The 25,449-nt window shown below is 32.2% G+C and overlaps 2 protein-coding genes across 12 annotated transcripts; one reads left to right on the forward strand and one right to left on the reverse strand.

Moving 5' to 3' along the window:
• Positions 1-631: 631 nt before the first annotated feature.
• Positions 632-9,197, forward strand: LOC137834645 (U-box domain-containing protein kinase family protein). Of its 2 annotated transcripts, XM_090302276.1 has the most exons (11): positions 632-720; positions 884-1,125; positions 2,149-2,359; positions 3,228-3,307; positions 3,387-3,508; positions 3,736-3,926; positions 4,470-4,792; positions 5,190-5,291; positions 5,541-5,969; positions 7,234-7,986; positions 8,765-9,197. In XM_090302276.1, the coding sequence occupies exons 3-11, from the start codon at positions 2,158-2,160 to the stop codon at positions 8,945-8,947; spliced, it is 2,385 nt and encodes a 794-aa protein (XP_090158402.1). In that variant the 5' UTR covers positions 632-720; positions 884-1,125; positions 2,149-2,157; the 3' UTR covers positions 8,948-9,197. The 2 variants fall into 2 exon arrangements, with proteins under 2 accessions (XP_090158402.1, XP_068498835.2); XM_068642734.2 differs by having other exon boundaries at positions 676-1,125; positions 3,186-3,307.
• An 875-nt stretch (positions 9,198-10,072) lies between these two features.
• On the reverse strand, positions 10,073-22,685 carry ACD5 (Diacylglycerol kinase family protein). Of its 10 annotated transcripts, none has more exons than XM_068642739.2 (13): positions 22,231-22,685; positions 21,678-21,734; positions 19,311-19,469; positions 19,060-19,227; positions 18,869-18,961; positions 17,630-17,722; positions 15,424-15,649; positions 14,762-14,855; positions 13,206-13,355; positions 12,331-12,432; positions 11,310-11,690; positions 10,601-10,667; positions 10,073-10,525 (listed from the first exon to the last, which is right to left on the reverse strand). In XM_068642739.2, the coding sequence occupies exons 1-13, from the start codon at positions 22,402-22,404 to the stop codon at positions 10,388-10,390; spliced, it is 1,902 nt and encodes a 633-aa protein (XP_068498840.2). In that variant the 5' UTR covers positions 22,405-22,685; the 3' UTR covers positions 10,073-10,387. The 10 variants fall into 10 exon arrangements, with proteins under 10 accessions (XP_068498840.2, XP_090158346.1, XP_068498839.2 ...); XM_090302220.1 differs by having other exon boundaries at positions 14,762-14,846; positions 22,231-22,606; XM_068642738.2 differs by having other exon boundaries at positions 14,762-14,846; positions 21,633-21,734; positions 22,231-22,606.
• Between the last annotated feature and the right edge of the window lie 2,764 nt (positions 22,686-25,449).

Genomic DNA, 25,449 nt, shown 5'->3' on the forward strand with positions numbered 1-25,449 from the left:
AATCATCTCAAATTATCTATAATTTTAACATTTGTAATTTTTTAAAAATAATTTATTTTCTTTATTTATAACTAGGGTAAACTTGTGTGTTTTTCTTTTTTATATTAATAAAAAATAAACACCCTAAAAAGTTATCAAAATGGTTAATGCTTTTTTTTATCACATTTCCTATACAATAACTACTCTTTTTTTTTTTCATTTTTCTCCAAACATGTAACACAATAAAAACAATTATCACAATTTTAAAGATGAAATAGTAAGAAAATATTTATTAAAAAATAAATATAAAAATTCATCTTTTTGTTAATGGTTATAAATTCTAGATGCACCATTATTATTTTTTAATTTGCTCTCATAAATGATCTGAATCTTGATGATTAGAATAAACACAATATATTCATTAAAATTAAATATGTTTTAATAAAATCGTATACACAACAAATATTTATTTATTATTCTGAATATATTAGTAAAAAGTATATAATTTAATCAATGCATAAAACCTTAAAAGGTATATAAGTTTTTTATTTGTTTTTTTACTCTGAGAATGATGTCTAAATTATAGACTAAATGAGTTGACTTAGAATTTTAATGATTCATCTTCTAATAGTTTTGGAAGTTAGCAAAAGACAAGAAAAAAATCATTATTAAAACAAAGTGTTACTATTACATCTCAATTTCTTGGTGTGAACTAAAACAACATGTCTGAGGCGGCTACAGGTTTTGACTAATCTCCTTCTGAGTGATTTGAGTTGAAAATTGAATGAAAATGGTCTTGAAAATTGAAAGTAGATGAACCCCTTTTGCATTATTGGACATTGCTGAACTGTTAAATTGCATGAACAAAAGCCTCATCATGACAGTGACATTTTGTTATTATAAGGTGGACATTGTCTGAAGGCATGGTTAGGTTGATGCAGTTAATAGAAAATGTGTGATTCACGTTATTTGTTCTTTTATGTCTGAGACAAACATGTGATGAATTTTGGGGTGCTGAGGTGGTGTTCTTGTTTGAGACTTGGGAAGGGTTTCATATTGGAGAAGAGTTGTGGGAGAAGCTTCTTTACCAGCAAGGATTTGAAGCTTTTCACAGTTTCAACATTGAACTAAGCTGGGGTTTGACTGGTTAGTTGAAAAACCTTCTATGATTGTTCTTTTTTTTGTTTTGTTTTGTTTGTTTGAGTAAATGGGTTTCTGAATTTTTATCACACTCTCTGTCCCTTTGTGAATGTAGTTGGATCTTTGAAATTTCCCTTTTTTATCATTTAAAGTTGATAATTGCTCACTGGGTTCTTTCTGGGGATTGTTTCCAAAATTGGGGATTTAGGGATTAGGTTTTTTGACTCATGCATTGAGAGAAAAAGTGTACCCTTGTGAAATTCAGAAATTCAATTGTTTGAATTTGATGCTTGAAACCCTTTGATTTGTCAGGTTCTTTGTCAAAATAATGGAGATTTGCTTTCTCTTTAAAAAAACAACACTCTTTTCTTTTGTATGTTTCTGAGATTTCACTGCATAGGTAAATTTTATTGAGTTATATATTGATAGACAATTTCGCTTAATGTTAATTGATTTTAAGATGAAATATGACACCCTACCCCTACTTAGTTATGATGTACATAAGGCTAGGATAAGATATATTTAGATAAACTTCTGTATAAATGCTTCAAAAGAGAAGTAAAACAAGAAAAAAAAAAAAAAAGTACTTTGAATAGATAAAAATTAGCTTATGCATAAGTTAATTTATAGAAGTATGATTATCTAAAAACTTGTTTTTACGAAGAAGGCTCTATAAAAACTTTAAAACCTAATTTAACCTTATAAAACCGGCTTATAAGATGAAGTTATAAGGTGAAGTTCTAGTTGATGTGAGATCTCCACTTATATATATTCACTTAATAGAGCAATTTATTTCATTTTCCTATCTTACTTTCTTCTCTTAAAAGTACTTATGAAGAAGTTTACCCTAGTAAGTCCTTAATTTGGCTTGAGAAATTTGTGTTGCAAGTGTTTAATATGGAGTTGTTATTACACAGCTGGAGCTTTGTTATTTATAGAGCCTGCAAGTAACTTGATATTCTGATGGAACATTCATTTTGTTGTTGTTTCTTTTGGGCTGTTACAGATAACTTACTTGCTTCTTTGTAGGGAAGAGAGATGGAGAGGATTGTGGATGCAGATGGAAACATTGTATCTCAGCGTTCCTCATCTTCTTCTTCAGTTGTTGCTCTGGCAATCAAGGGTAACAAGAAAAGCAAATATGTGGTACAGTGGGCACTTAATAAGTTTGTTCCTGAGGGAATGATTGTCTTCAAGCTGATACATGTCCATGCTAGTATACAAGGAGTTCCAACGCCAAGTAATGCATTTTTATGTTTAATATCTTCAATAAAGTATGAACTTTATGCATATGTTACATTTGCAAACTTCTAGATGTAATGCTAACTGCATCAGTTGCTGTATTCTGAAGAAATTTGTTTAGCAGTCTTTCTTTGTGCCTCAAAGTTAGGGAGTTTTCTTATTTGCATTACTTTTGTCAACATGACAAAACTTTAGAACGCGATTTCGGGCCATGTTTCTTCTGCTGTTTTCATTTTAATCATTACAGGAAAATCATTAAATAGAAACTAATTTTAGAGACGTTATTAACTAAATAGAGACAATCTTATAAACTAAAAAAATTAGTAGTATCTAATGTAGTTTCTATTAATAATAAAAATTTATAAAATAGTTTATAAATTGTTATATAAACATTAACTACCAAGATTTTAACTACTTACTACTTTATATTCTAAATTAGTCTTTGAAAGACTAATTTATAATCTAAAATATTAGTAGTTAAAACTTTTGTAGTTAATTTAGATATAAATTTAGAAACTATTTTATAAATTTTTATTAATAATAGAAACTATTGTAGATACTAATAATTTTTTAGTCTCCAAAATAGTATTTAATTTAGTCTTACAATGACTAAATATTTTTTTGTTTTGGTCACTATTTAATAATTTTCTTGTAGTGAATGTTTAAGAGTTTTCAGCCAGAGAAGATTAGTAATTATGTGGGTTACTTAAGTTTTTCTATATAACAATTAATCTGATAATACACAAGTGACAACGGGTAGAAGATGGTTATGAACTAGCAGAAAATTATTTCATTAGGATAATATAACATTTTTGTATTTCCAGTGGGAAATGTGATCCCTCTTTCACAAGTGCGTAATGATGTAGCAACTGCATTCAGAAAGGAAGTGGAGTGGGAAAAAAACCAAATGATGCTACCTTTCAAGAGATTGTGTGAGCAAAGAAAGGTCAGATATGATAGATCATGCAGATTAACCAGAATAATTAGTGCAATGTAGGATTTGTATTCTGATATTGTTGGTGCAGGTGCATGTGGATGTTGTAGTGATTGAATCAGATGATGTGGCTATTGCAGTAGCAGAGGAAGTGGCTAAGGGTGCTATAACCAAACTTGTTGTTGGAGCTTCATCTAGTGGCATATTTAAAAGGTATTTATTGATATGTTGATGTATAGTTCAATAAGCCAGTTCTGATAACAAATGATCTCAAAAGCTAACTAATAAGGGGAGAGAACCAAACACTTAAATACCATTGTTTTTTTTACCATTAATTACTACTTGTTGGCTTATCATAAATTGTACTTCATTTTTTTTTGGTTTTCTCTTTTTGGTCTCTATCTGATTATATCTCCCCTTTACTAATGTATTGTTTTCAGTAAACAGAAGGGTATGTCTATGAAAATATCAGTAAGCACTCCAAGATTTTGCACAGTTTATGCTATTTCGAAGGGAAAATTGTCCATACGACAGTCCGACATGCCGATTGATGTAAGCATCATGGATGATGCTAGTGAAACCAGTTTTTCTTCCAGCAGCTCATCTAACTACACTTCCACCTCTCAGACAGGTATACTACTACTAGTAACTTCTTCAAAACTATGTAAATCCTAAATAAGTGTTAATTTAGGTGTCAGTATGTCAAGTTACACAGTGATGCCTAACATGAAAACTTTTATATATAAAAGAAGTGTTGACAGCATATTTAAATTCTTAAATTGCTAGCATCATGTCAGTATAAGTACATATCCAATACCTGAAATTTTCTAATTTAACATACTTGTGTTGCAGCATTGATAGTACACAGATAGGCACCTGCTCATATATACTCCAGTAAATGGTAGAAATTCACATTATTCTTCAAATCATAATTTCCCAATGACTCCCATGTGGGTTATTAGAAATAGAAAAATATAATAAGAAACCATCTACACTTAAACTATGACTCTATATTTTACGAGTTCTACTTTGATATTTAATGTTCACATTAGATTGCAAATAAAGGTAACACAGTGGGGTGCTTGGTTTCAAAGATACGTGTTGCATAATGGAAAACATCAAAATTGACTATCCCCTGTATAGTATAATTATTATCCTTTTTGGATGTGTACAGAATCTACCTCAGTTTCATCATATGCTGGTTTACACTCGTCTTCCCTAGCAACACAACGATTTCAAGCTCTTTCAAGTATAAATAGTGTCCTTCTAAGCACAAATCCAAGTTTATCTGACACTAGCCATTCTAGGGGCCAATCTCTAGATCTTGGGAGAGAAAACACTGCTACCAGCTCTGCAAGAAACTCAGACATTGATCATGCCTTAAGCCGAGTCTCTAGTTGCAAAAGCTTTATTTCAGATACTGAATCTTGGATGTATGATCAAAATTCTATCAAGGATGTAGCACTAGCAACTACATTTCCATCACCTAATATGCAGGTAATTTGAATTTTCTTTCATCTGGCTTGATGAAATAGTTCTTATGTCCGACTCATTCATCAGGTGATGGCACCTTCTTGGAAAACGTAGACATATGTATACTTGTGACATGATTTAACATTGGAGGGTAAAGTATTAATACCTTTTTTTATTTTCGTTGTACCGTATATTTGACAAGTCTCCAGCAACACAAAAAATTTATCTTCACTAGAACAATAGTGTTTCATGCAAATGCAAAACTACAAATATGTTGTGCACAATCCAAAATTTTATTCATATGCAATCCTTCATAGAAAACTATATGTTGCTTGTCAAACAGCTATTGCTTCAGCAAATTCCAGTTAAATACAACTCCAATTTGCAAGTGAACTTTCTTTGTGGTTCTTTATTTTATCAGGCAAAATTTAACCTTGAGCTGGAAAAGTTGAGAATTGAACTAAGACATGCCCAAGGACTGCATGCAGTAGCTCAAAGTGAGAAAACTGAAGCATGCCGGAAGGTAATATCTATTTTCTTATCGCCAGAAACAATTTCTTCTACCTAATAAGTGCAATAATTTAATGGGAACCCTGCACCCTGGCATACCTAAGTTGTTTCCTTGTTAGGTTCTCTTTCTTTGCTTTAGCACCCATAAAGATGCATTACCTTATTATTGCAATTGGAAGATGAATGCACCTTCCATATGCCTGCAACTAAAATCTTTGCTAGTATTGTCAAATGGATTAACATCCTTTATTGCTTGGAACAGCTGAATGACCTTAGCAAGAGACGGTCAGAAGAAACCATGAAAATGAAGGAGATTGTTGCTAAGGAGGAGAAGGCAGAGGAATTAGCAAAACTAGAAAGTGAGAAATATCAGGATGCATCCAGAGAAGCTGTATATTTGAAAGAATGTGCTGAAAGAGAGGCTGCAGAAAGGAAAGAAACAGAGTTGAGAGTCATCCGTGCTACAAAAGAGAAAGAAAAATTGGTGGATGCTCTAAGTGGTACAATGTTGCAGTACCGGAAGTTTACATGGGATGAAATAGTCTCAGCTACTTCATCTTTTTCTGAAGATCTGAGAATTGGAATGGGAGCATATGGAACAGTGTACAAGTGCAATTTGTATCACACAACTGTTGCTGTTAAAGTTCTCAACACTAATAGAAATCGTGAAAGCAAGCAATTCCAACAGGAGGTATGAAAAATTTATAAATAAAATGGTAAAGCAAAAAAATGTTCCATAATGAGATAAAAGAATAAGTATATAGCGCTTCATTGCTGCAGATGTTTCTAGCATTTTGAGTGGCAAGTTTGGATTTTCTCATTGATATATCAAAGTTTATAATCCTAATTCAAATATAATGGTTAGGATGGGCAAACAATCCAAATCTTCAAATCTAATCCATAATTATCCAAATCCATATTACTTTAAGTCTATTTTAATGGATTTATCTCAAATCTAAATCCATATTTTAGGATTTTAAGTCCAATCCATTTAAGTGGATTTGGATTGGATAATTTTTGGATTTTGAAAATCCAAAATCAATGCAAGTATGAGTTAGTTCAAGTTATGAATATGTTAGGCCAAGATAAGCTGAGTAAATTTGAAGCCAGACCAGCCTATCTCATGTAAAGTCGAGTTGACTAGGGTCCAAGTCATGCAAGGTTGGGTTGGGCCCAAGACAAGTCGAACCAAGCCACTCAAAAGTCAAGTTGAGCTAGGCTGGTCTGGCTTCAAATTTAAGTTGGAAAAATCATGTAAACTAGATTAATCAAATTTAAATTAGATTTTAAATTTAATTTGATCTCGTGAAAATGGATCTGAACTCATTTTGATTTAGTGTCAAAGCACTATCATTTTTGGAAGGGGTTTAGGCCTAACTCCATTGTACAAAACTGGTTTATAATATGACAATTACCTCCATTTGTATATTCTATTTTGACACTATTTCTAATCGATATGGGACTTTGATTTCCCCTTTATCTATTAAGAGAGTATGTGGACAAAACTTAGATATAGTTCCTTAAGTGTCTTTTATACAGTTTTTCAATCAAAATTAGAGTTTCACCTCGGTAGTCTAGTTGACTTCTAATGAAAATATATTACATGGATTATCAATATTAAACTCTACTTCTGATAGAAAAAAACACCAAAAATAGCTAAAGAACTGCAATATATGAAATCATCTATGTTTGAAATGTATCAAGTTAAACAATTATTTTTATCAGAGGTTAAGTAGAGTAAATTTAAAACATACAACCAAAAAACAGGTCATTGGTCTGGGTGGCATCCAAAACAAGATTCTATTTTCTCTATCTGGCATTGCAAGTTTTTATGCTTTTTCTAATTTCCAGCACACTTTACTTGAACAAAATTTAATGAAGATTGTTGCAAATAATTATAAGACAGGAACTGAACCAGACAATAATATTGATTTATATCTTTTCTTTTCTTCTAGTTAGAGATATTGAGCAGAATTCGTCATCCAAACTTGCTTCTTCTTCTTGGTGCATGTCATGATCATGGATGTCTTGTATATGAATATATGGAGAATGGTAACCTGGAAGACAGACTGCTGAGGAAAAACAACACTTCCCCAATCACATGGTTTGATAGATTTCGAATAGCTTGGGAAATTGCATCGGCTCTCGCCTTCCTTCACAGCTCAAACCCGGAACCTATTATTCATCGTGACTTAAAACCAGCAAACATCTTGCTTGGTCGTAACCTTGTCAGCAAGATTGGTGACATTGGACTTTCTACAGTACTCCATTCCGATAATTTATCTACCATGTTCAAGGACACAGCACCTGTTGGAACACTCTGCTACATTGATCCTGAGTACCAAAGGACAGGGTTAATATCTCCAAAGTCTGATGTTTATGCTTTTGGAATGGTGATCTTACAGTTATTGACAGCAAAACCAGCAATAGCACTAGCTCATAAAGTTGAAATTGCAATTGAAGGTGGGAATTTGACAGATATATTGGATCCAGAGGCAGGGGCTTGGCCGTTTAAAGAGACACTAGATTTGGCCGTGTTAGGATTGAGCTGTGCAGAACTTCGGCGTAGAGACCGGCCTGATTTAAAAGATCAAGTGCTTCCAACACTTGAGAGATTGAAAGAAGTTGCTGATAGGGCCCAACATTCTGCTTCAACTGTTACTATTAAATCCAAACCTCCTAATCACTTTATCTGTCCAATTCTTCAGGTAATTCAATACTCCATAGTGATAATACTATCCATTTTCTATGCCACAAAAATAAAATGTGTTACCTAAGCCTTTGGGTGAACATATTTTAAATTCTAGTAGCAACAAACCCAACCTTTTTCCTCATGATGAGGTTGGATACCTTGATAAAAAAAATGTCATAATGTTATTTTAAGTTTTAGTTACTTATTTGGTTCTTATACTTATTACTTTTACATTTTTGCCTTTATACCTAAAACCTGAATGTTTTGGTTTGTACATATACTCTTAGAAGTTAGAATTATGTTTTGATCTCTGCTGTTAAGTGTGTCCTAAGCCCTTCAGCTAAAACCATGACAAATTGTATAGCGCATGTTAAACCCCCAAAATTGTCACTTTAGCAACAAATTTGTGATAGTTTAATAGCTTCCAAAAAAAAATTGTAGCAACTCTACACTGTTAATATTGATTTGTGACGGTTTTATGAAATGGAAGGACCAAAACAGAATTAAATGTTCATATGCAGAGACTGAAAGGTCAAGTTTCTAAGTAGAGACTAAATGTAAAAACCGTATAAGTATTTGGACCACCATTGTAAATCATGTTGGATAGTAAAATATCAACTTATATACAACCTTTTTAATGATTTCACCTGTAGATTCTGATAACAGCTTTCATAAAAACATAAGGAACATTCTGTGCATGTTAACTAGTTAGCACAGTAGCTTGAGCTAAACTTTGTCATCCAACTGTCTTGTCAATGTCCTTGAAGGTGTCTGTTGTACTTTATGTGATGCAGGATGTGATGGATGATCCTTGTGTTGCTGCTGATGGATATACATATGATCGCAAAGCAATTGAAAAGTGGCTTCAAGAGAATGACAATTCACCAATGACAAACATGGCCTTACCTCACAAGCATTTAATTCCTAATTACACACTTTTGTCAGCAATTTTGGAGTGGAAGTCCAGAGAATCATGATATCAGCAGCAGTTCCTTTCTCGAAGTTGATATCAAGCCCAATATTTCTCTGATTTAGGGTTCTTAAAACAATGTAGCAGTGTGTTGGATATAGATATTTTTTGTAGCTGTACCACCTAAGAATGCCTTTTGATTAATTTAGGTAGATTGATTTTCAGGTGTAGATAAATGTGATTCTATTGTCTGATTCTGTACTTACAAATGTTAATCTTGTTCTTACTATAAATAAATAAAACAAGAATGTATTTTTTTGTATACACAAGGTACTAAGGGATAAACAATCTTGTTTGAGTTGGATAAGAGTATTATAAGCCATAAAACTCTCCTTTCAAGTATTGAATGTAGTTGCATGTTTAGGATTCAACTCAAGTATTGTTTAAGCTGGAATAACCCCTTGGTGGTTCTTCCATGTTGGATGATTTATAAGAACCACTTTAAAGCTAGATAAATCCACATAATTATCCAATACTTCTTATCACACAAGTAGAAAATAGTCAATGAATAAGTCGTGTTTTTAAAAGTATTTTTGCGTGCTTAATTCAGAGCTCTATAGAAATTGAATTTATGTTTATATTATATATATATATATATATATATATCCTCTTAACAGTTTTTGAAAATTTATAATATAAAACAAGAGTGTTTGTATGGATGCAAGTGTTAAAACACTTTAAAGGGTATTTTTTTTTATTTGCAGAAAATAGCATAATATAGACATACATTTTTCCTATGATATTTTCTTATAAAGGAAAATTGTAAAAATGTGTATAAACTATAATAAACACACGTCCAGAATGCAATTTTACATTCGGAAAATTTTATGTTCCAAACTGACCATTCCAAAAGATAAAAATTTGCAAGAGATTTCTTATATACTAAGTTCCATATATTAAAAGGACTTTATAGAACCATTTTTAATTCTTAAACAGTAAATTTGAGTGACTAAAACTATACTTTTTAAAAAATATATGAAAGACTAAAAAGGATATCTAAAATTTAAAGGTTATCCGAAAATTTGGAAGACAGCATAAATTAACCCTTTAAAATATGTTAAAAATACAACCACGACATTTAATGACTTTGCTCTACATAATAAATTAAATAACTACACAAGCAAAATCTTACTTAAGAATGAAAATGTTGAACAAACTTGTATTAGATGTTCATGGTATAAGAGTAATGATGTACATAGAAAATTGTGATGTACAAAATAATCAAGCCTTCTTCCATTTATTGCGATCGCCAATAGAAAATCATGAACAAAGCACACAAAAATATATATATTCCTATTACAAAAATTTCCCTCCATGGTTACAAGTTCCAAACTTTCAACTTAATGATGCAGTTACATTGGTAAATAGATATATATTATACACAAAACCTTGGTGTTAATTATCCTTTCATCCTGGTTCCTGTTAGAGCAAGTAGCTACTTCCACAATTAAACTTCGGGACCAGATGCAAACATGGATACAAGACCTCTAAACACTTGGGCTGAAAGTTGGTGTGCCTGAAAAATCTCTCCATCCACATTCCATACACTCTCATCGCCAGAAGAAGTAAAAGAAAATGCAGGGGTCTGCAAAAGCTAGATAAAATTAATATATTGTCCATGGTCATACTTGGAGGTGGTGTGGATTAGGGTAAAACTAACCTTATGATGTTCAACAAACTTAAAATTCAAGGGGTTTCCCCCTCTTCTTGTAAGTTGAGTCAGATGCCTGCATCATTTTGTAAAGCAAAGAAAAAAGAATATTGTTACTGAATGTGTAAGATATATTTGATTTCTGCAGAAATAATGAGACAAACATATAAAATACAGTCAATTAAACTATATAACATATATGGGAGCAGAGCATATAAATTTTAAAAATAACAAATTAAGGTTCCACAGAAAAGAGCATCACTAAACTTTTTCATGATTCAGTCTTCACAAACTGGCCACATGGCTGTGTAAAAGATTATTATTCTATTTATTGTAATGTAAGACTGGCAGTGCCAGCTTTCCAGAGGATTTTTTAAGCAATAGTATGTATTACACTTTTACCAAGAGCAAAATATCCCACTACAAAACCAGGTGCAAGCCATTATATTAAATGGCCAATGAATAGCATACATTTAATGTAAAAGTTAATTTTCAATTCGAAAATTCCATCAACTCAATTAAGCAGATCCTACATGTAAAAAATTCCAAGGATTCAAAAGAATGATATGAAATGGCATTGCAACGCAATACTTCCAAACATAAGCTAGATAAAGGTTTCTTTCTTCATAGCAAAGAACAGATTCAAAATTTACAAAGAGACTTATTGACTTTCATAATTTCACATGCACAATGTAGAAAGAAGACAGGTGGTGTTCACCATAAATAAGATGCATGAGGACAGTCTCTAATCAATATTAGATGAAGAAAACCATCAGACAGGTGTGCATCAGCCACCAATCCATCCGGTGCTTTTTCATTTCTGCAAGAGATTACAGCAGCTCCTACACTAAGAAAGTGTCCTTTGGATCTTGCCCATCTGGTTTCTTCTGAATTCAGATGAGGTGTGAGGCTGCAAACTCCAACGGATGCATGATTTGGCTTTTCATTACAAACATTGCAATTAGTTCGGCAGATACGTTTTTCTGATATGTGTGAAGACCTTACTGCCCGTATCAAATTACCCTGATGATCTCTTTTGGAAGTCAAATTGATTTCATCTGATTCAACATCTAGGTATGCTATTTCTGCCTCATACGACCTGAAGATATGCATGCAAAGGCCAAGTTAAATAAGCAAGATGTTAAGTGTCAATAATAGAAAAAAGCAACAACCCTATTAGTTTATGCATAAAAAATGTCAACTATTCCCCCAGGAGGTCTTTAACCATTTTTTTTATGATAATTGAATAAAAAGATTCATTCTCTTCATAAGAACCAACAAGGAGCGATTCTTCAATTCGTCCATGGAGTTGAAAACTAATTCAAGAAAATTTTATGATCCAAATCAAAGGAAACAATAGCAAAAATAATCCCTCATGATACATCAACAAAAACCGAATTCATGGTTACAATCTTATATCCTAAGAGATAAGGACTGTGCACACTTCATTCAAGACTCCTGAGAGTGCGTAAGGAAATAAGGAAAGTAATCCAAAGAGACAACCAAAGACTCTCTAAATTATTCTAAAATACAATCAAGATATTATCAGATATTTTTCAAGTATCCCAACTAATGGAACCTATGAGAAAAACAACATATGTTTTATGAAAATGGAATCTCTGGTTGTGGTTCAAAACAAAGAAAGAATACACATTACATAGTCCCAATATAACAGACAGAATAAGAGAGTAAAATAAGAAAAGTATGGAATTCAAGAAAGCGAATTACTTAGAGATTACCTGTGCTTTAAAAATACCATTGTTCCGGCATAATCATAACGTTTGGGACCCATCCAACGATACTTCTCACTCTCTGTGATGACATCACCATAAAATCCATACCTGAGATCAATAATGTAGGATATGGTATTACTAAATCTTTATAACTATTAGAATTAATTTGTAGTATATGCAAGATGACTAGCAGTACATGCCTCAATGGGTAATAAATTGAAAACCGGTTTCTTGATGGGTCAAGAAAAATTTCAATTCAATCCGGTCTATTCTCACAGCTAGTGGTCATGTGCAAGTAAATTCAAGATCCAACCCAAAATTATATCTATAAATTGATTGAGATAAAAAGAGAGAAGATTAAAAATATATTGGAGCATAAAATATCCTCTTATTTGAAAAAGAAAATTCAGTATTACCCACACATTGAACATATTTGTTGGAGATCTCACATTGACTAGAGATATAACCAAATTTAGTATATAAATTGATACAAACCTTACCTTAAAAGCTAGTTTTGTGAAATTGACTTACGTTTAAAGTACACCTTTTAAGATATCTGAAAAGGGAAACCCCTTAAATACCATAAGCTCTACACTATGTAAAACCTAATCACTTGAGAGGAGAGCTTAGGACTTCAAAATAGGTTTACTAAGGACCAAAACTCAGTATAGTTAGCAAGCTAAATTTCTACAATTTTCATGAATCAAACTAACAAAAGCTTGCTAATTTAATTCCCTCAACTGCCATACAGCACTTGGTTCCTTTGAATATGAAGCCAGAAATATGCTTGAAAGATAAACATTTGCAACTAAAGTAAGCTTAAAGCAAGAGTTAGGATTGTCTTCTTTTTATATTTAAAGAACACATAACAGAGGAATTACCCTGAAAAGGAAGCTGCATAGCGCACATTAGGTTCAACCTCAGATCTAGGAGTCGTTTTCCACCGTACAACTTGAGCTATGTCAAGGTGCACCCTCTTACCAAGGACAATCTGCAATGCAGAAGTAATAGGATCTCGAGTTCCAGTTGTACTACAAAATACAGAGTTTTATTCAGAATTTCACATAACCCATGTGAATTGTATCAGAAAACTCTAAAATTACAAAAAAATATTGGCTACAGAAATCTTAAGTGCATATAATTTTCAAAAGTATATATTAAAATGTTTATAAAAAATCTAGAATATTTTTAGTGTACCTTAGACTATTTTAGAATGTATCAAAGATCTTTAGAATATATTGAGAAATAAACTAGTTATCTAATTAATGCATAAAATTGTTTCCTAATTTTTTATTACCTGATTTACCTCCTTTATTCAGGATTACTAGTTTATTGTAATGATAGGCTTAAGCTTGTAAGAGTAATACTACTCTAGTACTTGTGTTATGTAGCAGTAGTTACCCATTAGTTATATAGGAGTTGCCTATAAATAAGAGGGGCTATGAGGGAGAAGGTCGTCTTGGGAATTCTTTGGGACAGAACCAGGTCTCTCAAATACAAGGAGTGTTACACGGTTTCCCATTAATAAAGATAATTTCCATCTACAATCTGATCTAGGTTCTATCAACTCAATCTAATTATCATATTATAATATAAATGACCACAATTACTAGGACAAGATTTAGTGACTAGTATAGTATTGATACAGCACCATATCAATCTAACATCACTAAATTTTATACAGTATGCAACTTTTATTATAGATATAACATCAATATGCTCTTACAGGCATCATGAATAGTTATGGAGGCATTTTTATTTTCTAGCAAATCAGTGAAAGATAGTACAGATGGAAATAAGTATATAGTTAGGTTAATTTAATGTCTACATTCAATGTATGAACTATGTAGTGAGTAGTCAATTCCTAAGATTTGGTTATCATGGTTAGGCTTCCTTGATTAAGCTGGTATATATTGAGATATATGCAGCTCCTGAGACTGACTGAGGGCACTAGTTTTGCAATTGTCTCCATTTTTTCTCTTTCAACATGGTAACTAGTGCTTTAGAGAGGTAACCCAAAATGAAAGAAAAACACGGATACCCATAGATCCATCATCCTCTAATAAAAAAATTATGTCCAGTTTCAATGCATGTAGTCCATAGGCAACCCTTTCATTTAGTGACCATAATTAAGCCTCCTTGATTAAAGATTGTATTTACTATATGACTAATATATATGTTCATCTCCCTGTGTGTGATTGTGACCCTTAATTTCCGAATCCAACTGCTAGAAAGTACAATAGTAACAACTAAATGTAATTTATGCAGAACAAGGCAAAATGAAATTTGGATAGAAGATATTGCAAATTGGTTTGGTTCTTGATGCATAAAAATCAAAGCACATGATTCTTCATAAATATATTCTATAAATTGATATTAGATATGACATATATATCATCTCTAGTGCGGAATGGAAAGTACGAAAGAAAAAGGTTACCAGATTACAATGGCATCAGTTGAACCTGCAGGAATAATCCCAAATCTAAACCATTCATTGGGAACAGGAAATTCAGCAGCCTTATCTGCAGAATCTTCAAAAGCAACACAATAACCAAGCATTAAATGTCATTTCTTTTTTTCCTTTCTGTTAATAGTGGCTTTGTGCTTCTATAAAGTAAAGTAGAGATGTAAAGGAGGAGAAATGGTGGTTGCAGAAACTAACATTTCACAGTAGTCACTGAAGTATGGAAAAAACTAACATGTTAAATGATAGAAATGATACAATGCAATTATGAAGGGTCGGAATGATGACCGTAATTAATGCAGAACTGACATTATCGGGAGTTGTTGTAGCATTGGAAACATTAAGGTCTTAGAAAGTAGCTCAATGCTTATTCACTGTCTTTGTAAATATAAGTTGTATTTACTTTTTCCTGTATATAAATACAAATATGCTATGGCCAAATCAGTCAAGCAATTCACAAATTACTCTCTTAATTTATCCTCGTGTCTCTAGTATCTATTTTCATGTTTCCCAACTCATTCCAGTTTCAAAGGCATCCAATAACTAAAACAATATGTACTGAACGAGTCAATAACTTATCACAAGTACAAAGCATTTGTTTGGGAAGTAATGGTGTACAGATAAATTAAACTCACTCAGATTTGAGATTCTAGATCCAAATTGTTTTGGACTTGAAATCAGAGGAAACTGGTCTTCCTTTTTACTTGAAGTCTCAGCAACTATTTCATCGTCATCATGATCTAAGGAATAACCATTATCTTTAACCACATGCACAAAATCTGAAGGCGTTGGTGGGTATGGAGCTTTAAACCTGGGAGAAAGAAACCCATTTAGGATTTCATTGAAAAATCCATCACCACCCTGGAACCACCACAGTTAGAACAATATAATTTAAAAACTGAGGAAAACCATTTGAAAGCAACAAGTTGAAAAATGAATAAACAGATGCATCTAAAATATAAAGGTTTGAAACTTGATAAACAAAAAATCTCATAAACATTCAAAAGAATGATTGAGGAATTAGATCATAACAAGAATATGCACATAAGGTTCTTGGAAATTGCAATGTTGTGCAAGGCATTATGATAAATATCAAATCCAAATGCCAATCTTGATATTGCACAAGCTCATCATATCAAAGAAATCTTGTGACACTGTATCATTTGATAGAGTATATTAGATCAGAAAGCTAAGTTTTTCACATTCATTTATGGTTCCAGAGTTTAGACAAGTTTTATTCAATTGTTGAGGAAAGGCGAAAACAGAAAAGTGATAGAACTGGATCAAGACAGAAACAAGTGGAGAAAATAAATGAAGAGAAGAGAAGTGATGAAATGTGTACTATTCTCTAGCATAACTCTCATAATAGAGCCAGACATGAGGTACTGTAGTACTTAGGGTATTTGAGTGACCCTGACTCTTCCCACTTTTTACGAGTTCAATCCAATCCTTTCAAATGACAAGATATATTTGTTTGTAAACCTCTCATCTTATTTATAGGTAATATGGCTTAACTCTTCTCAATCTCCGCCCAATAACAAATAAATTTTAATAACTAACAGATTAACTATCAGACCCCTAACAAAAAAGAAACTTCAAACATCAGAGATTAGATCCTCTGTGAATAGGGAAATATATACAGCTAACAATCAAGGATTGCATCCCTTATTACTCTTTAATTTGTTTCCATATTTTGTATTCTTGATCATTATAATAGAGAATCCTTTGTGAGCTCTAACACATTCTCTAATTCATTCATTCTATAAGAAAATTAATTTATTTCAATTTTGTGAAAGAGAAAGTGCTCTCAAAAAAATCATTATTGATTTTGTCAGCTCCAAACCAATTGGCCGACTTGTTCACTAATTCTCTCAATGTTGATAACATTTGTAATAAGTTCGACTCGTGATATATATGCTCTAGGGTTACAGATATGGATAGATCCTCTGTAAATAGGGAAATATGCCTCACTAACGATTAAGGATTGTATTTGTATCCCTTATTCCTCTTTATTTTGTTTACATATTTTGTATTCTTGACTTAATGGAGGAATGTGTAGCTAACAATCAAGAATGTGTCTCCTCATTGGAGGAATATGATTTCATGGAAAAAGGAAGAAACAAAATTTTATTGCCAGATCCAATGCAGAGACTGAGTAACAAGGTACAGCTCTCACTACATGTGAGCTAATATGGCTAAAACATCAACTCCAAGAATTGCGTTTCTGTGAAGTACACTTAATGAATCTCATTTGTAATAAACCAAGCAACCCTGCACATTGCCTCCAATGCAATCTTTAATGAGCAGACTAAGCATATTGAGATTTATTTCCATTTTATTATGAGAAGGTTATGTCTGGAGAAATTACGAGTTCATTTGTAGTTCTCAGAGCAGTCAACAGACATTTTCACCAGTCTCTTCAAGGACTGAGAATAGCAAACATATGTTGCAAGCTTGATGCATCCAGCTAATACGCTCCAGATTGAGGGGAAGTGTTGAAAAATATTATGTAGATTATAGAGATGTATTAAAAAATATGACAAGTTTGATTTAAATGACTTTGTTCTAATTTATATCAGCTTTTAGTTGTATTTATGTAAATAACATTTTTAGGAGATTTGTACCTAAGGTAATTATGATCATATTTCCTGTATCATCGTGTCTCTCTAGATTTACCTCCATTCATGTCCTTTGTAAGGTTTAATCAATCATAAATATACATGTTTTTTTCAATCATTTCCTCTAGTCTTAACTATATCATAATGAGGGTTATCAGCATCAAAACTCAGTTACTTCTGGTCTAGTTCTATTTGAATGTAAAGAAGGGAGATAAGTTCTTACAACGGCTACAACACCATCATATGAGTTAAGCTCCATATTTGTTATAGAAGACATCACACCAAATGCCTCTCCTGCTCTCTCTGTCACGATCACCTAGCAAAGAAAAGCAAATCTTATTACTAGGATAGAGATCAATAATTTCATTTGATTATCTGTTACCACATAATATTATCACAAAGTTAAGTTCTCCTTCTCTAAGTTGCATCCAGAGCAAATAATAACAGTTGTGATGTTAATAGATTTATGTTAGACACCTATACTTGAGATCTAAAGGTATGGCGGTAAATAAGCTGAGCAAAATTAAAAGACAATCACCTCAAGCTAATTCAATCAAAATATATCAATCTTGAGCAAAATCTCACATAAGATATCAATCATGAGCTTAAACAGACAGAGCACAAGTCAGTAAGGTTATTTGAAGAAACAAATGCACACAAAATTGGTCATTACTTCATTCTCCCCTCACCTCCAATATATTATTACATATTTTCATTTAATAAATTTATTTTTGTTGATCATTGACAAAATAATGTCATTTTTTGTTATGGACAAATCTTACATATTGTACTTTTTTAGGTACATAAATTTGGGGTTTCACCTTGGGAATTTACATTTTATTAAATGCATTATATATTTCAAAAATGAAATTCCGAATTTAATTGGACAAAAACACTAATTGTACCTCTAGTACAGTACATAAGTTTTGTCTTTATGTTATTTACATTATTAATTATTAAATATACATAATAGATCGGACTCTATTTAATCAAGCATCGAAACTGACCATGTTCTCAATCAAGATCTACCATATACATATAATTATTTTTTAAACATTTATAAAGTGCAATTATAACTCAACTTTTAACAGGACAAGCTCAACTAGATCTCTGGTGGTTTTATTTGTTCATTTCACTAGTCTAAGCTGTAGATTGACTGGCCAAGGCAAGCACAAAACATATTATTTTAAAAATGAATCTAAAATTAAAATATTTACTAAAAGAATTATTAAAAGAAATATTTACTAAAATTCATAAGTTAACAGCATGAAATTAATGGAAATGGAATCATTTATTCCTGTTACAACAGCTGGGCACAGTCCAAAAATAATATTTTAAAAGCTATTGAGCAAGGAGTTGATGGCCAAAGACTTGGATAGGAGTTAAGCATACATAAACATAACATTGAAAGTTTATCAAGAGCTATTCATTTAGGATATTGTCAGAGATTCTAAAGTTTCACCTTTGTTTCTACTTTAGCGCGAGAGAATATAGGAGCTACAGCTTCCCAGGTTCTACAGCCATTACCTTTACCGCTCCTTGGATGAACAAAAACCTAGTGAATCAGAAATTATATCTGGGAAAAGTTCATTTTAATTAATCAATAAAAGTAAAATGCAAAATTGTAAATGTTTGACCAATAATAGAGCATACCAAAAGATTCTTTGGTCTTCCAACTTCCCGTTTCAAAGAAGCATTAAGTTGATTAACCCACTTCCGACACATTTGCAAATTTGTATGACCAAAAGTATAATCAGCCAGGATACACTGAGAAGGTTGATTCTTGCTCCTTATAAAACCATGCACAGTAAAGCGGTACATCTGCATAATTGTAAGCTAAATAGAGAGAAACAAAACAAACCTTAAGGAAAAAAATTGCATAATTGTAAACAACAAGAGCAAACCAGTATGTCTTCACCCAAAAGTAGACATTCAGTAGCAGGAGGGAGACTCGATATGTAAATTGAACCATGATCATTTAAGTCAACAGCATATATCTCAGAAAGTTTGATCTCAGTAGCAACCTTAGGAAAATATTTAACACGTAAACAAGTTGAAACATCCTGATCCATTGAACATTTAAGAAAAATAGTATTAGAAGAACCCAAACTACATGCTCAATTTAGTAATTACCAGTTTAAAAACTACACATTGCTCATATCAGGTCATATTATTGCAACTAATTATAAATATTATATACATACATATATGTATATATATATGTATTTTAGAGTAAAAATGAAAAATGAAAACATAAACAAGCCATGACAGGGATGAAATGCTAGAAGAAATTTAAACACAAGGGAAGCTCTGCCATTATTAATTTGGATATGAAAAATGCTTGAAAAAAATCTTTTTATAAGAAAACATATTGTTGTTACTTGACAATGATAGTATTTCATTCGGTTCTGCAGCAAAGAGTATGGCATTTGGCTATATTAAAAATTTACACACGATCAAATCTAATACAATGTGACTATAAAGCTGCCCTATTTTATATTATATGCCAAACTCTATGGCAGTTGTTCAATTTTATGAGAATTACACATTATAATTTGTTTAAAACTACGTATGAATCTTTGTGAGTATATGTTTTATATATGCCAGTTCCTCTACAACTATTAGATGCACTATAGCAATTTGATTGTCCATGTAACAGCCTTCCAAGATATTGGATTGTTGGTTGTAGGCAGCTCTATTTCACATAGCAAAACCACTCAAATGACTAAAGAAATGAACCAAGACACATGACTCAATTAAGTTGCCAATATTGTCATATACACACAGCTATGTTTGGATGTATCTGGTTAATAATTGCCAAAGTCAGATGAACAGATCCCTCTCTCCAGGTCTTGACCCACTGCCAAGTAATACCCACCATCTGTTCAAGCTTCACAGATGGGGTCTCATGAACCACAAAATTCCTTTCAGCCTTTCGCAACTCACCCACTTGTCCAAAACCATAAACGTTGATACACTTGGTTGGAATTGGATCAACCCTTTTGCAAAAGTATCCTATAATTATGGGACTTCGTTTAGATTGAGAAACTTACCCACTTTACAAAATACCAGTTGTGCCCCCCTTTGTATTTGGTCTAACCTGATTTGTCCCAATTCAGCCCCAACCCTTGCTTTTTCCAAAAATGTGTTGCTACCATGTAACGCCACAATAGCATGTATCTTCTCCTTCCCCTCCATCACCAAGTAGTGTCTTCCAAAATATCAACACCACAATTTCATGTATCTATTGGTAGGTTCAAGTTGTCAAAAATACCAAGCAACTAGACTGTAAGTTGAGATGAGCTTGATGACCACCCACTGACCACCATTAGAAGCAATTCACAAATGTCTCCTCTTGTCGATGCAAGCTTACCTTCATTTTTTGTTTTCTAACAATCTACCCAATGGACTAGTCTCACCACCACTCTCCTTTGCACAAGAATGGGACTTGTCATTTTGACCCCAAACCCATTACCATTTGGGTTTTCTTCCTCTTCATTTCACCAGGAGCGTGTAAGTTGATCTCACCCTCCTCTATGGTCAATCCCTCAGCAAAACTACAACTGGCATTCTCTCTGCATCTTCTAATCATAGAAAGCAACAGAAAATGACTCCCAATCTGCATCGAGATCCTTTTGGCACCATGACTGAAACCAAAGCATGGCTTCATCTCACCCTTCATGCTCGTGAATTCCCATTGCAGTTTATCACATAATTGAATTTCTTGCTCCTCAAAGAACCTTTCAGCTCTAACGATCCACTCAATAGAATTCATTCCCACAAAGTCTGGCTGCTCCAACATTCATGTGTTCTCCATCTCCAGATACACTGGGTCTCTCTTGAGCAATCCAACACATTGAACCAATTTATTGGGACAAAATATTGGTAAATTTGTATTATAGACTGAAAAATAAATCTATTGCTGAAGAAAACCCCCTATAATCCCAGAGAACTAACTACTCAGAGAAACTATTTATCTGCCTAATAACAAACAACAACCTAAAATTATTCCCTAAATACCTCTCTAGCTCCTCTATATATAACCTCATTTCTCCCCTTCTTTCTCTATAACTAAATTTTTCCTCCCTCCCTGCTTTCCACCTAAGGTAACTATAGTGGACCATGGACATTTGGGCCTGCTAGTAGCCCATACTGATTGTCCTGATTCATTAGAAATTGGAAACCTATCACATTCTGTCTTGCATAAGAGCAGTAAGAAATCTGACCATGAAAAGCGGTTTATGTGTTGTCTTGAAAATAGGTGATCTTACACTGACTGTTCTCAAAACAAATCTTGAATGCTGCGCTTCGCCCCTCCTAGTATCATCCTGTAGCATGAAACGATGAAATGACTCCCTTAGTGGTTCCACAAACTTCATGGGAGCTTAAACTCAAACTTGCGTTCCATTAAAACAGCCAACAAATCCATCCCTTACCCACAAATTTGGCTCCTCACTCAAGCTCTACCATCAAAAAACTCAGACCCCATTCAATTAATACATTTTATAAAACACACCAACTACATCATACACAGTCAGAAAAAATCAGGATCAAAACCAATATTCAACCCAACATGTGGTCGGGTGCTGGTACAAGGTACCTATAGGTACACATGGTTCGTCATTTTTTTCATAATTATCACAAGAGTTTTCAAAGAAAACCTGGTATGTGGTACCCCGAATTCAATAATACCCCGAATTATTGAAAGAATTCAATAACTATGATTCAGCATAATCTAAAACAAGGGTGAGATCAATGATCCACCCCATTTCCCAAAAATCAGACATTTTGACAAACACGTTGAAGGCAATGAAATGGGCTTACATTATCCAACGGTCCCACCAATTTCCAAGACAAGCGGTCCTCGTGGAAGGTGAGGGTGACCTCCCCAACGTGATCCAACAAAAAGGTGGAGCTCAAAACGGAAGCTTCATCATCAAAAAGTGAAGCTGTGAGAGACGTGTCCCCCACATGACAATCGTTTCCTTCTCTCTCCATTCACAAGGGAAGAAGAGTCAAGGAAACGAGTTGATGTTTGTTTACCCGAAAATTAAAATTAAAAAGTTGTGGAAAAGGTTGAAAAGTTTCAACCAGGTGAAAAAGGCTCGAGTTTGTAGCGTTTGGAAAGTGGAAGGAAAGTTGAAAGGAAAATCTTTTATTATGGTTTCGTTTGGTGTTCTGTTTTCTTCCAACGCAACTTGTGAGGGGCAAAACCATTGACTCTATTTAGCGCAAGCATGCCATTCACCACAAATTTTGATACCAAAATTGAACAGAATATTCATTTTCCAAAGATTGCATACCAAAAGAGTGAATGGTTATTATTTTTTTTTCATACAATTTTTTTTTGTGTCAAATTCAAATTTAATATTTAAGTAAAATAATTTAACCAATTTGATCCTTTAACATTTGAAACCATGTTAATATAGTCCTAGAAAAAGCATATTTGTCTTGGGTTTTAAAAATAGTTTTGTGGAATTATTTTGCCATTAAAAGATCATTCTAACAATAAATAAATAAGAATTGTTTTAATATTATTCAAGATGATATGTATTTCTAACAACCAAGATGATATGTATTAAAAAAACATGAATTTATTACGAGGAATATCATCACAAGATACGAGATATACGAGATTGAAATTGTTGAATCGTTTGAAGAAATACATTAAGGAGATTTAGTACCAATGATTCATGAGTCAACCCATATAGAAGATTACCGCACTTTTAATCTAAAATCGTACAACATTTTCAATATATGTTGCTCAAGTTTTTCCTTTTCACTAAAAGTAGAATTAAAATTATTTGGATTCTTATAAGAAATTATTACTCAAAGCATTATCATTGTTGCATTAATATAACTAACTATAGATAAATGTCAATGACATTCAAAATTTTAGGAGTTATCGATGGAATAATGAATGAGAGGGATATTTAAGAATTTAGAAATCTTGTCGTTGAAAATTGTTGTTTAAAGAGACTATGTGATTTAAAGATGTAATAGTGTATATAACACGTCTCAAAGGAGTAGCCACGTTTTCAAACCTTGAGATATTGCAATTTTTTCATATAGTCCACGAAAGAGTGCACAATAACCAATTTGATGATAATACATACAAGGGATTTTCGTCAAAAGGAATGAGCAAATAATCAAAATTAACTACTTGGGTGCTCCACCAATACCATTTATGCATGGAGTTCTCTTTATCTTTTCTACAAAAATTTGCACTTAAAGACAATATGAAAGCATTGTTCATATAAGTAGATGTTAGAGGGTATTTTGTCATAAAAAACTTTTAAATAATTAACACTATTGAGGAATGAATAAATGTGCTTCAAAACTTCATTTTTATTGATTTCTTAACAAGAATATAATTTTTTGGCAAAGTAGTAAATAGAAAAAAAAATCAATTATACATCACATCAACTTGTGTTCTCTATAATTAATAATTGAGATATTTAACATTTGTAATTTAAAACAAAGGTACAAAATAAAAAAAATACTTTATTTTAATAATGAAAGATAGATGAAGATAAAGAATATATAAGTAAAAAGAAAATAATTAAGATAGAAGGTAATTCAAATATATGAAATGTGTTGGAGATTGATCTCACTACTATTTTGTACACAATTTACTATAAATCCTTATTCAATATTTCCAATTAATCAATCAATTCAACAATTCTTTTGTTTATTTTAAACCTAATTCATTAAAAATTATCTCAATTCTTTAGTAATTTTGTTGAACAATCAACATTAAGGATGAAGACTTAAAAATTGACTGATAAATCTTACTCATTCTTAAAAATAAGTGTTATTTGTGTTTTTACCTAGATCCTAATTAAAACAAAGGTTTTCCAAGTTGAAAATATATAATCACGAATCAAACTATCATATTCAAAATAAATATTAAAAATCAAGTAAAAACAATTAACTGAATAATAGACCTTCCTATAAAGGATAAAAAGAATTACACGAGTTAGCTAACTCTATCAACCTCTAACAACAACATGCATAATCATTCATAACTTAACACTTATGGTATGATCTCTCATATAATCTCAGTGTCTAGTGGAATAACTATCTAGGTTGAAGTGAGTGTTTGACTTACACATCTAACCCTCAATTTACAATATTTGATTTATGTTTTTTCATGCAACCCTGAGAATGTGCCTCTAGGTTTCTTACATGTGTTGCTTTAGTTTGACCATTTTAATGATAAAGCCCACCACTCTTTGCTTTCGTCTTGTGACTCTTACTTCGACACATTTTCTTCTTCATGCACGTTATTTGAACGAAACTAAAAGACAAAACAAAGAGAGTAAAGAAAAGAAAAGAACAAGGAACTGAGTCATTGTTTGCTAGTGCTAAAGTGTTGCCAAAATCTCTGTGTCCTAATAGCTTTGTAAGAACAATATTGTATTTGTGCAAACTAGTAGAGAGAGTTTAACCTTGTAAATATCGAAAAAAGTAACCCCTATCTAATGAGCGACCTTGTGATCTTTTGATCACACCCTATATAATATTTGTCTTAACCATGAGTAATTGTGTGTTAAACAATACTCGGGTTTTTAGCCACAAGTAACTAAGTGGTAAAAAATACTAAAGACAGTCAGTCACAAGTTTTGCATGGTGGGTGTTGGTGTGTTTAAATGAAAAAATTAAACTATCTTTCTACTCACTCAAATTGATACCCAAGTTGAACCCTGCTCGCTTAAGCAATCAATTTTATCTAGTTACCTTATCTTATTTTATTTTGTTTAATATAAATATAATGTTATTGAACATTTTCTACTAGTTAATCACCATGAACTAATAATTTAGCATGAAAATGTACTTTCTTAATTTCCTATTTGAGATTTTTTTACTTTTATATCTCTTGGTTCATAATTTTTGTGTTGAAACAATCCTAAGAAGCATTTATGTTTAATTGAACTATTTATTATATTATTTTATGTTTAATTTTTTTATTGTTATTATATGTGTGAAATGCTTATGTATATCAATATAAAATCATTTCCTACCATACTTATATAAAGCTAC

Source organism: Phaseolus vulgaris, chromosome 5 (assembly GCF_051622355.1).
Source record: "Phaseolus vulgaris cultivar YP4 chromosome 5, ASM5162235v1, whole genome shotgun sequence".
Taxonomy (NCBI): Eukaryota; Viridiplantae; Streptophyta; class Magnoliopsida; order Fabales; family Fabaceae; genus Phaseolus; species Phaseolus vulgaris.

Bases quoted from the DNA above. Each gene is read 5' to 3' on its own strand.
- LOC137834645 (XM_068642734.2), top strand. From the start codon at position 2,158: ATGGAGAGGATTGTGGATGCAGATGGAAACATTGTATCTCAGCGTTCC. The intron at 3,927-4,469 runs GTATACTACTAC...GGATGTGTACAG, and splicing joins CACTTCCACCTCTCAGACAG to AATCTACCTCAGTTTCATCA. The intron at 5,970-7,233 runs GTATGAAAAATT...CTTTTCTTCTAG, and splicing joins GCAAGCAATTCCAACAGGAG to TTAGAGATATTGAGCAGAAT.
- ACD5 (XM_068642737.2), bottom strand. From the start codon at position 22,404: ATGGAGAGAGAAGGAAACGATTGTCATGTGGGGGACACGTCTCTCACA. The intron at 21,735-22,230 runs GTAAGCCCATTT...TTCATGCTACAG, and splicing joins TGGTGGGACCGTTGGATAAT to GATGATACTAGGAGGGGCGA. The intron at 13,356-14,761 runs GTAACCTTTTTC...TGTATTTTGTAG, and splicing joins ACTGATGCCATTGTAATCTG to TACAACTGGAACTCGAGATC.